Source organism: Pangasianodon hypophthalmus, chromosome 18 (assembly GCF_027358585.1).
Source record: "Pangasianodon hypophthalmus isolate fPanHyp1 chromosome 18, fPanHyp1.pri, whole genome shotgun sequence".
NCBI classification, from domain to species: Eukaryota; Metazoa; Chordata; class Actinopteri; order Siluriformes; family Pangasiidae; genus Pangasianodon; species Pangasianodon hypophthalmus.
In genome coordinates, this window is record NC_069727.1 from 5330876 (window position 1) to 5343478 (window position 12603).

Below are 12603 nucleotides of genomic sequence, written 5' to 3' on the forward strand. Positions count from 1 at the left end.
GTGTGTCCGTGTGTGTGTCCGTGTGTGTGTGTGTGTGTCCGTGTGTGTGTGTGTGTGTCCGCGCGTGTGTGTGTGCGCATGTGCGTATAAAATGTATGCGTGCGCACACGAACACATTTTATTTACTTTGGATCTAGTTAGAGATGGCACCAGTCTGATGCCCAAGATCAGTATGGGGTCAATACCTGCAAAAAATAAATAAACAAATAAATAAACAAACAAATAAATAAATAAATTGGTAGATCTGATATCAGAGACTGGAATTGGGTTTGCAAATGATATATTTTTTGGAAATGGAATGTTGGGAATTACTATATAATGCTATAAATGCCTTATAATACAGAAAAAGTAAGTATGTGTGTGAGAGAGAGAGAGAGAGAGAGAGAGAGAGAGAAATGAGGACAGTATTTTGCTAATAAACCACTATAACAGCTAATGATTTATCTATGGATTTATCCAGTATAGAGATATATGTTTTTATTTATTTATTTATTTATTTTTACAAAGCCAGTGTATCCTAACACAGATCTGTGTATATTAATCTTTTATTAATATCTTTCAGGTTCATGTTTTTTGTCTCCATTAGTCCCAATCATATTAATGTAGCTAAAGCCAAGATTAATATCTCAACAGTGCTGACCTGCGGAGCTGATTTCATGCAGTGGGAACCTTAAAGTTGACTCCCACGTAATAAAGACTTTGCAGTTCTCACCTGGAGCTTTTCGTCCAGCATAGTCTCCCCCTGTCGAGTTGCACACGCTCTTTAGGCACATTAGTATTAGATTTGTCAGTGCTGTGTGATTACTGGCTGTGTTAGTGGAATTAGACTGGGTTCAGGCGCTGTGCTGATTTCATTTAGAAGCTCATGTGGTTAGTGTTTACTAAAAGCCACCATGGCTCAGTGTTTATGAAAAGAGTCTTTGTGATTCAAGCTTTGTATGAATATGATAATGGAGGACAAACAAGTTAGAGGAAACTGGTTGTTCTAGCCTTGCTTTGGCACATGCTGAGTGTAAAAGTTTGCACACCCTCACTTCAAAATGATGAACCATAAGTTAGGTCCAAAAATGTTTTTCCAGTTATTTTTCAACACTCTGGTTGTCTCATGGTGTAGGTTTCATTTCTGAACAATTGTTTTCATTGTTTCTAATGATGGTCATATTATTCCCCTTTCCAGTCACTATATTCTGTTTTCAGTCTGTTTTTTTTTCTTTCTTTCTTTTTTTAAATCTCACACAGCAAACTGTTCAAAAGTTTACATTTTTAAGCATGTTTAAATTCAGCACCTGTTTACTAGTCATTAGACATCTTAATGAGGCACATTAAATAAATTAACTGGAGCGTGTCAGGAGGGCTGCAAACTTATGAGCTCACTAACGAGTATAATTGCTGACTTGGACTGGGTTGCTGTAATGTTTTGGCAGTATGTTGTGACAGCATTTGTAAATGAATAATGAATGCTTTTTTTTGTACATGTACGCCACTGGTGAAATGCTAGATTCAATTTGTTTTCTTACAAACATTCTGATAAAAGCATTGACATTTCTTTCTAAACCAAATATTAGACTTTTTTTCAGAATCAAAATGTATTTTTTAGTCAGTAGTTTTTATTTAAGATTAAATTGTTTCCCCAAGCAACAAGTACATTCATGTAGAATCAGTGAGGAGCTCAGCCTGTTTGGAAAGTTTAAGAAAAGACTCCTCAGGAAACCAGTTGAGAAGATCCTGGGTGTGTACAAACCTTTATGAAAACTGCTGTTAAGAGTTTAACATCTAAAATAGTTTTCAAGGGTTGGATTTCTAGGATAGGATAGGATTTCTTTAACACGTTTCTTATTTCCTTCGTATTTCCATATTTATACTGTTGATGTCTTTGTTATTATTATAAATAATAAAAATGAAGAAAAACATTATGAGCAGGTGCAGGTGGAACTGTTATATGTCAGGATTCCTTTCTGTGGCTAACCCAAGTCATGTGAATCTTACTTTTTGTTTATTAAGTTGTCTAGTCTAACTTTAGTGAAATCCATATCATCTGCATCTCTCTCTCTGTACGTCATAGATATGCTATCAAAGTCCTGCTGAACCATGCCTTCTTCCAAGAGGAGACGGGAGTGCGAGTGGAACTGGCTGAGGAAGACGATGGGGAAATGATCGCTATCAAGCTCTGGCTGCGCATCGAAGACGCCAAAAAGCTGAAAGGCAAATATAAAGACAACGAAGCTATCGAGTTCTCCTTTGACCTCCATAAGGATGTCCCTGAAGATGTGGCCCAAGAAATGGTGAGTTCCTCAAAGGATTCTGTAGATCTAAGCTGTATGTATATAAATGTATAAAACATGATGTTGTGCACTTTGTGGATTCACAGGTTGAATCTGGTTACGTGTGTGAGGCCGACCACAAGACCATGGCCAAGGCCATCAAAGACCGCGTGTCACTGATCTGCCGTAAACGAGAACAGAGAAAGTTAGTGCGAGAGGAGCAGGAGAAGCGCAAACAGGAAGCTGATCAACAACAACAACTGAGCGAGTCTCAAAAGGCCTTGCATTTCGTACCTCCAGGAACACCAGGAGCCACTCAGACTCCGTGCAGCCTTCAGCCACCCACTCCTGGCCCTGGACAGCTCGAACCTGAAGAGTGTGAAGCAGACCAACACCAACAGCTGCAGTACCAACACGGTGCCATCTCCTGTACGTACTAGTAGTGAAGCCCGAGCTCATTGTTTACTTTTTGTTGAAAATTACTCACTGTGCAGGTACTATTCAGATTTAATCCAAAAGAGCACTCATAGCATCTAATGTAAAAATGTATTTAAAATAAGTGTGTGTCCTAAAGTGGTATTTAATTCTCAACATGCACTTATTGGAATTCTTCTGTCGCTGAATCTGATGTTGAATTTAGGGTTTATAATTATTATACTCTATGTAGTGAGCATATATAGTGAATAGGAGGCCATTTTTGGAAATATATTAAAGAATATATGTATTATGGTGGAAAGTTAAAGATGGATTTATACATTTATAGATTTATACATCCAGGGTAACCTAAAAAAAAGTGATTTTTCATTTTCTGTAGTTTGTGTGACACATACTGCAAAGCTAATTAATATTCAGACCCATTTGAGTATTTACATTTTTAAGTACTTAAATCCAAATGCAATTTTTAAAAGGATTTAAAAAAATTCTGATCTAATCCTATTTTATCCTCACTGATATATTCTAGTTCTCAAAAAGCTAATTGACTTAAGATATGAAAGGTCCCATTTATTATTTTTGTCAACTTTGGAAGTTTTGATTTATCCCTAGTTGGTGATGTGTGTGCGTTACGCTGCATCTTCTCTTCCCAGGTGAAGGTACGGTGGACAGCGGACAGGGTTCATCCATCTTCTCCGAGCCGCCGCTGAGTCAGCTCACCATGTCTTATAGTTCTCCTGCAGCATCTCATCAGACTCCCCAGCAGCAGCAGCAGCCTGCACAGCCCTCCTACCCCACCGCCTCACAAACTACCCAGCAGCACCCTGCATTCCCCCCGCAGCCCATGGTAAGACCCGCACTCACAGTGACAGAGAGGCAGCCGAGCAGCGTAGTGTAGAGAAGATAGCTTCTGAATCTAACTCAGTGTTTTATTTCCCACCATGCAGCCTGTTCTTGTTGTGCTTTAGAGCAGCAGACCCAATAATTAATCAGCTTGCAAGCTATTGTTCTGCCAAAACAGTGATTAAGGATTCGATTGAGCTCATAGCCCATGCATTAACCCCTTAAACTCCCTACTTATTATTCAGTTTATTTAACTTAAAGCTTATTTTTAGTAGCTACTTCTAATAGAAAATGGATATAGCAACAAGAGTGAGGACTGTAAAAGCTGAGTTACATCGTATGTAAATGAATCTAACATCTGTCACATTAGTTGATTAGGAAAGTGTACATGATAGCATTGGGATTGAGACGAGACCCAAATCATACCTAGTGCAGAAGTAAAATGGAGCAGTTAAGATGCCAAGTTCAGTGTAAACAAATAAATTTTGTTTAAATTTTGTTCCCCTAATCTTTCTTCTTTACTATGGTGAAAAGCTAGAATTTCTCTTTGGAGTTTAAGGGGTTCGAGATAAATGCGCTATATGAAATAGGTATTGCGAGAATTAGCCCTAAGAAAACCACGAGCAGTAGATGTTAAAGATAAAGAAGTTAATAAAATACTAGACTTGGGATTAGATGAGATCCGTGTACATCCTGAATGCTGCTAGTTTGTTTGTGAAGTTTGTGTGTATGTTTGTGATGCATGTCTTAACCAGTTTTCTTTTTATGGTTGTGGTAACATGGTTTGTTCAAGGAATGATGCCTGTGAAATACAGCAAATCTATTGACCAAAAAAAAAAACCACTCCAGTGGGTTTGCTTTCAAATGGCCCATTCTCTCTCTCACTCTCTCTCTCTCTCTCTCACACACATGCTATCGTTACGTATCACTGCTCCTGTGCACTCTCACGCTGGCTCTCCTCCACATTCCAGCACTTTTATTTTCTACGTTATTTATGAGTTCCTTATTTGTGTCATGTTTGGTTTATTGATCCACATTGAGTTTTGTTCTTTGTGAGACACAGCAGTGCTGTGCTGAATGCCAGACTCCCATCAGTTCATCACTCTTATGTGCCTGCACTGGCTCGCTCGTTCTCTCTCTCTCTCTCTCTCTCTCTCTCTCTCTCCCTCTCTCTCTGTCTCTCTCCCTGTCTCTCTCTGTCTCTCTCTCTCTCTCTCTCTCTCCCTCCCTCCCTCCCTCTCTCTCTGTCTCTCTCTCTCTCTCTCTCTCTCCCTCCCTCCCTCTCTCTCTGTCTCTCTCTCTCTCTCTCTCTCTCCTGTTAGCAGTTCAGATTATCAAACCCTAATCAGACACAGCATATTTTATTCTTACCCTCAGAGACATGACGGCACACTTTGGGCTGTATTTCTGAAATTAAATGAATCATGCTGTTCCGTGAGCTTGGGGACTTCATTAAGCATCTCATGTTTTTGTCATCCATAATTATTTTGACATAATTACATCAGATTTTCATATAAAAGGAACATAGGCACTGAACTTGATTTGATATTAGGTAAACTTTTTTTTTTTTTTTGGTACAATATTATAAAATATATCTTCAGTGTCTTATCCCTTCTCTTGCTTTCCTTTAGTGCTTTCTATTTATTTTGGAATATTTTAGAGTGATGGTTTCAGTGCTCTTGAGGTTGTTTGCAATGATAATCTGGAAATATCAAATATCTGAGACAACTGATGCTGACTTGTTCACTGAGAAACTGATGATGAGTCTGGAGTCTGCATAGCGCTGATGTTTTCTAACTTTTTTAATCACTTGGTCAGTTGTATTCATTGTTATTTCTGTTATTGTGACGTGTTATTTGTTGGATTTTTTTTTTTTAAATTTGTCCTTGTGTTTCGATGTGTTATTTCTAATTTCCATTTTGTTTTGTGCTATAAAATGTCTTTACAGCCCTAAAAATGTTATCTTAAAGTAAAAAAAAAATGCACTGTGTAATATATAATACTTTAAATCCATACATTTAAACCTTTTTTTAAAATGTGGTACTGCTGATTTTCAGATTTTCTAGTGGTCCTTCTTTAAAGACATTCATTTTTACAAACCTTAAACGTTTTTTTTTCTTTCTTTCTTTTTATAAACCTCAGGTGGATTTAAAGTACATCTCCAATACGTTAGCATTCAATGTTAATTGTTTAGCGTGTATTCTTACCTAAATTAATTTAGGCTGAGTATCTGTATGTGAGGATTCATATTCTGTTCATATCTCTCTCTGTTTTAAGTTTCTGTGCTGATGGTTTGTCTTCTATTATTCATAATTTTTTTTCAGTTATTTATCCATTTTCCTCTGTTTCATCAGTTCCTCTGTATGTTTACATTTCTACCCCCTCCTTCGCCTGCAGCCTTCTCCACCTCCCGCTGCGCGTCGTGGTCGTAGCATGTCCCTTTGCGTGCCCTGCTTTCCCTGTGCTCCTTCTTCATCGTACCCTCCCAAGCTTCCCTCCACTCCTCCTCCGGTTCTCTCACCCAGACCAGGGATGTCAGACGGCGAGACGTTCGCAGGCCGTCTGTCCAAGGCGCTGGAGTGTGTGTTACCCCGGCGCCGTGCCAGCCTCCCAGCACTCTTTGCCAGCCCTGTATGTTAGTTAGTGTGTCTGGGTGAAGTAGGAGCGTCCTGATGGGTCGTGCCTCAGCGGTGCACACACAGGCACTGGCATCCAAAACTCAGGAACTGGCCACAATTAGACGAAAGAGTTCATTTCTTTAATTCTAAGACCTGTTTTAGGTCCTATTTAAAAGTACAAATCGTACATAATATTAATAGTTTGAATAGCTTTATTTATTTATTATTAATTAATATTTAATATTATATATTAATAATTAATATTATTATTATCTCAATATGCTGCATAGAATCTAGGCCAGATGCTGATTTTAAGGATGCAAAATTTCAGATAGGTGATAATTATTTTCAGCTTTAGTCATCATTGTCAGCATCTCATGCACAAAAAGGTAGCACTAGCATAGTATAGAACCAGTGTTGTAAATAATTCATTCATAATTCACGTTTAATTAGTAATCTGTAGGAATGATTCAGATAAAGTTGAATTAAATATACGGTATAAATGTTCCTGTCCATTTTACTTTGTGCTTGAGCACTGTGCTCTTCTCACAGAGGTGGTGTCTGTCCCTTTAACGCAGCATCCACTGCCATCTTTCAGATTAAGGCACACCTAAGTGGCTGCCTGCCTCAGTGACACAGCACATTCAGTCTGAATAACAGAATAGTTTTAACTCCCATGTTCATTACTTAGCAACGTTATCTCTCACTGGCCCACATAGATAAAATACATTCATTTTAAACTACCTCATACATCCTTTTTTCCCATGATATCAAGAAGGAGTAGAAATATGAGATAGGAAATGAATGTGACACATGAACATTATCTTTTTGGTTCACATCTGCCCACATTTTTATTTCGCTGTAAGACTCTAGGGAGAAAATAACCCAGAAAATCATGTTGGTAATATAAATAAACAGACGAAAATCATTTTTAGAATTGGGTAAAATGGGTCATTTTGACTCAAACAGGCCATAAGAGTTAATAAGCGTTGTAAATTAGTGAGTCATAGAAAAGTGAGCTGCTATGTGTGTTTCATGCCTGAATCACTGATATCCTTAATCTCTTAACTTATACGGAATGTTGCCGTCACCCAGTTTTAGTGACCGGGCCCTGATAGGAACCTTAGCTCTCATATTTCTCAGAACGAAAGCTTGACTGTTGGAAAGCCCTTTGTACTATGAATTAGTGGAAAATTCTTAACACAAACACTAAGTATGAACGATCAATGGGTAAAAAATGAAAATCTGCATTTTAACGATAAGGCAAATGCTTTCAGATGCTTGTGAGCTTTACGTTCCCGAGGCCGGCCCACCATGAGCGCTCCTTTTCACGTTAAATACAGATGCTTAGGGGTTTTGCGTTCTTTTGGAAACTAGGACTGACTGCTTCTCCCCTGGTGGATATATTTTTATCACCAGAGCATCAGCAATCAGTGCAGTTGGAGCAACGCAACCTTTACCATGTCTGTATTTAATTTCACACCTATATACTGCTACAGTACGTTCCTGCTTTTAAATGTGTTTCATATCTTTGTGCTCCATTCTTCAGGTTTCTTTGCCCTGTGATGACTTTATCTGCTGTATCTGCTGTATTATTTCCTCTGTATTATCTCATACATGTTCTCTTTCTCTTGCTCTTTGTGTATTTGTATGTGTATTTGTATGATGCTGTATTTCTTCTGCTACCTCACGGCGATGCCATGTGTTATTATTGTCACTTTAGCCGCAGTCTCTGGCTCAGCCGTTTGGCGGTGGAGGGGGCTCGGGTGTGTGTGAACCGCCGCTCTCTTTCCCCTCCATCCCCGAGCGGCCTGTCTCCTTCTCCCCACCGCCATCCTGCCCACCTAAAGGCTTCAATGTGCAGCGCCGCAAGAGCACCTCCATCTTAGAGGCCCATACGCGCCACTTTCAGCCGGCCTACCGCAGCTACGGGAGCAGCCTCCACCCGTTCTCTAGCATCGAAGCTCATGAGCCGTCACACTTTCTGCTACCGAACATAGCGGCTCATAGACTGGCCGAGCACATGCAGGCTTCGGCGGAGTCCTTACACAGCTACAAGGACATCCGAATGGAGCAGGAGGAGGCTGTTCGTAGACTGAGTCTCAACCAGGCCGTCCTGCTGGACCATTTGGAGGCCATGGCGTACAGTGGATACACGATAACAGCACATCAGCTAAACCAGCTCTCCTTCCACCAGCAAATGCAGGCTGCGGCTGCTGCGAGTCTGGCATACGAGAGCCCTCAGCCCAGCCCGGGCTACCTACACCCACACGTCCCGAGCCTCATGCGCCTGAACCACAGTCCCATCCCTCAGCCAGCACCCGCTAGCGTGGCCCAAGAATCCTGCTACCAGCCTCACCCATCATTTCCTCATTCTGCCCCACCAGTGCTGGCACACACCCCTGAGCCTGGCACCGCTTTCGAGTTCCACATGCACAACATCCAAGCAGAGCCAGGAACGCTGGCTGCAAGACTGTACCGAGCCCGGCGCGGCTCCATGGAGCTCAATCTGGAGGAGGCATCAGGAAACACGGGGCCGTGCAGTCGGCTACAGCCAGTCACTGAGGAGCTGGGGAGCTACACGAGCCCGGAGATGCCACTGCCTCCAGGAAGCCTGCTGTTGCTCCACACTCAGAAAGAGCGCAGCCCAGATCCTTCCAGCGACTCAGTGACCTCATCTGACACCGGAGACTTTCACTCACCGCCTCTGCCACACGCAGGGCGCCCGGGTCTGGATGCCTCACTTGCTCAGTCCATCCCCCAAACATCGACACAGCTTTACACACCCGAAAGAGGGAGCGGAACGTGCGACGGTCATCCTCCAACTCACCACTCTTATCTCTTCATCCCTCCGTCTGAACCATCCAGCTCTCATATCGGCGCACTACAGAACGCCTGGGCCCGACAAACCACCGTCCAGCCTGAGCTTTCCTACCACGAGTCTGCTCTGAGCCTACAGGGTTCTGCTTTGGTGATTACACCCACCTGCTCTTCTTACTCTCCTCCCTGAAATCCCCATTCTCTCTCTCTCTCACCTGATTTAGTTTGCCCCTGTGGTTGTGGTTTTAACCCTCTCCAGCCATACATAGCTCAATACAAGGTTGTAATTTGTGTGGGGGCTCTTAGGGCAAAGTGCAAGTAAACCTGCCCTCTGAAATCCCCTTGTCTACTTGAGACATTCTTTTTTTATTTTTTTACATTTATTTATTTTTTGGCCTGTTTAACAAACAGTTGTTGTTGCATTGTCCTTTCATTTGTCTTGTTTGTTATTTTCTTGAAGTTTTTGTATGAGAAAGTACTATTTTGTGTGTATGTTCATATAAACAGATATATGATGTGTGCGTTTGAAGATATATGGTCTATATAATGTTCACTGTATATCTGTAACATTAACATGCAAATTCAAAGTGGAACGGAGCCCCGTATTCTGAAGGGAACATCTATTTATTTATTTATTTATGAATAATATGATAAATTGTTGAATGAATGATAAATTGTCATGCAAGAGAGGGTTCCAGAGGAAACTGAGAATTTGCATTTTCAAACACACACAAACATACAACAAAAATTGGGGGTTTGAGCAGGTTTACTTCTTCACATTACATTCCCTTTACTTGCTTTTTAATATTGCTGCTAGTTATTTCATCCATATGTATTGTTTTTGTTTCTACTTTTTTAATATTGATTGTTATTAACTCCTGCTTTTCTAGAGCTGGTGCCTTGTTGTAGTTGGCTGGAAATGGTTAAAACGGTATAATATTTTTAATTTTCTTATTATGTCTCTGTTAAGGACACATACAGTGATGAAATTGTATAATTTGTTATTGTAATGGATTTAGGTTTGTCTTCAGGGTGAGAGTTCGTTCATATTAACCCTTAGAAATCTGACATCAGTGCCATCCTGCAATTCCATATCTCGCTTCCTCTTTTTCATTTTCTTTTTAATTTTTTTACTTTTTCTGTCTCACCTGCTTGGGGAACTTTTTTGCTTCTGTATAGCTCTTTGATAGGAGGCAGAAGGCCAAGGTAGGGCAAACTGCCTTGTGCAACTATACTTGTGTGCTCCGACAGAGAGGCAGGGAGACAAGTATACTTGCCTACAGCTTTCTAAGGGTTCATTCTCTCACACCTTTCCATGATGGAAAAGTGTATAAGCTAGCGAAATCCAGATATATTCCAGGATGTGTTTACAGCAGCACCGAGCACAACCTGTGCACTTTTTCAGTGCTAACAGTCACTTAAAGCTTTGAATCATCTTAGAGTTCCACATGCATGAAGCCCTACTCACTCCCAGACTAACACATGAACACGTGATGCCGTCTGTGTGTGAAGTGTTTGAAGCATATGCCAAGAGCGAGGTCTCATCTGAGTGCCTCAGTGGTTCCTCAGAAGGGTCACTCTTTGTGTATGCACGTCTATTAATCCACAGTCAGTTATCTGGTTTGTGATGACTGTTATTCTGACTTGAATTTTCTTTTTGTTTGTATCTGTTTCCACCACTACCATCTCTCTCTTCCTCCATTCCTATTTTGCTGTCTCTCACTGTCCATACTGTAGCAGGCTCCGCCTCCCCAGTCCAGTACGGCTCTTCCTATGGTCTCCACCAGCGCCCAGGCCACACCCTGGAGCGACCCGGTCAATCCACAGGTACGACTTTCTGCACATTTCGCCAGTTTAGTAATTAAAGAGGCCAGTGTGGGCAAAAGCAAAGCAAATGCATTCTTTTATTTTTTGTTCTTTCTCTTAATTCTCTCCTGCATGTGAAAGCTGTGGACTCCAGAGATGCCTTTCTCTCTCTCGGTCACACACACTGTGCCTCTCTCTTTCTCTCCCTATCTCTCTCTCTTTTTCTGTATTTCTCTCTCACTCATGCTCTGTCTGTCTCCATCTCTATCTATCTATCTATCTATCTATCTATCTATCTATCTATCTATCTATCTATTTTTCCATCTATCTCTGTATCTGTCTATCTATCTATCTATCTATCTGTCTATCTCTTACACTGTGTTGTATTTGTTTCTTATAGTATGGAGGTTACTACATCCCAGCAGTACCTTTGCAGGTAGAGAAACTCCCCCAAACCCACCATCACCACTACTCCATTTCTCTCTCTCTCTCTCTCTCTCTCTCTCTCTCTCCTTCTTTCTCACTCACTCACTCGCTTGCACAGACAGACACACACACAAACACTCTGTCTCTCTCTCTCTCACTCTTTCTCTCGCTTTCTCTCTCTGTCTCTCTTACACACACACACTTCTCTCTCTGCTGCGTCACTCCTGGCCTTCTCCAGTTCTCAATTTCTTAGTGCATCATGAATCAGCCTTGCCCATTATATAATTCTTTTAGCTTGAAGTATTTATAAAAGATCTTGTATCCTGTAGTGATATTGTGGTTTTTTTTCATTTCTGTGGATAAATGGCAGTCTTAAGTGCCCAGTCACACTAGCTTCATATTGTTTTAAGCAAAATTTTAATAGAATTTACCTCAGTCAAGCAATATGTGTCCCAGATTTCTGGTGTGAATAAATTACATTAGCTTTAATATGAGTCTCCAGTACTCACAGTCTACTCATAGCTCAACTAATACCATTTTTTTTTTGAACAGTACAAAAGCTCCATAATAGAGGATAAAGGCATGTAATACCTCTCCTCCTGACTATAAATTATTTCATCAGAAAGAGTTTGCCTGCAATGCAATCAAATATCGGGCTGCAATAGATACTTGAACAATTCCTTAGTGATTATTGTTCAGTTAGTTATCCATCTTTTCTAGCCCACCTTTGGGAATATTATAGTTGTTAACTCCACCAAATAGTAGATAATAGGGAGTACTAATGTTGCAGGATTGTTAACTGCACCAAAAATTTAGGACTCTTTTATTGCTAATCTTCTTGCCCTATGGTTTAAAGACGTGAACAGATAGTTTCTAGTGTGACCGCGGCTTTAATTAGGAGAACTTGGTTGGATAAGGCTACTTTTCCAGGGGTGCTACATGCTGAAATGTCACTTTGGGCTGCTTCTTATATGTGAATGTTGCTCTTTGTGATCCAGGGGGTTCCACAGCAGGTTTCTCTGAGCGCTGCCTCTCAGCAGCCCACCGTCTCATTGCCCCAGCAGCAGCCTCCTCCACCACAGCCTGCCAGCTCAGGCCTACAAAGCATCGCCCAAACACACATCCAGCCTGGGTCTCCTGCTATACAGGTATCTCACACACATTAATAATGTTAGCACAAATTTCTCATTCCTACTATTCCCAGAGATGGGCTCTCAAAGTCCCAGATCTATATCCTACAACGTAGACCTTCACACTTTCATCTAACAAGATATTTAATGTCCCTCCAGTGTATAAGCACTCGTTCATATTAGTAATAGGTTTGTTCATTCTAGCCCAAAGCCTAGTCACTATCTATCACTATCAGCCTATTAATCATTAGTACCATATTACAATAA

At 40.9% G+C, this 12603-nt stretch overlaps 1 protein-coding gene across 23 annotated transcripts in view; it reads left to right on the top strand.

The window, feature by feature from the left end:
• The window catches only part of wnk1b (WNK lysine deficient protein kinase 1b), a 91245-nt gene that overhangs the window by 59635 nt on the left and 19007 nt on the right, over nt 1-12603 (top strand). For 18 of the 23 annotated variants that reach the window (XM_026923195.3, XM_034313269.2, XM_026923184.3 and 15 more), the window contains exons 7-13: nt 2063-2282; nt 2369-2690; nt 3347-3540; nt 7878-9125; nt 10712-10801; nt 11181-11216; nt 12205-12354. In XM_026923195.3, the coding sequence (XP_026778996.1) occupies nt 2063-2282; nt 2369-2690; nt 3347-3540; nt 7878-9125; nt 10712-10801; nt 11181-11216; nt 12205-12354 (2260 nt within the window). The remainder of the gene's footprint in view (nt 1-2062; nt 2283-2368; nt 2691-3346; nt 3541-7877; nt 9126-10711; nt 10802-11180; nt 11217-12204; nt 12355-12603) is intronic. The other 5 variants (XM_026923183.3, XM_026923188.3, XM_053241793.1 and 2 more) reach the window with 5 other exon arrangements.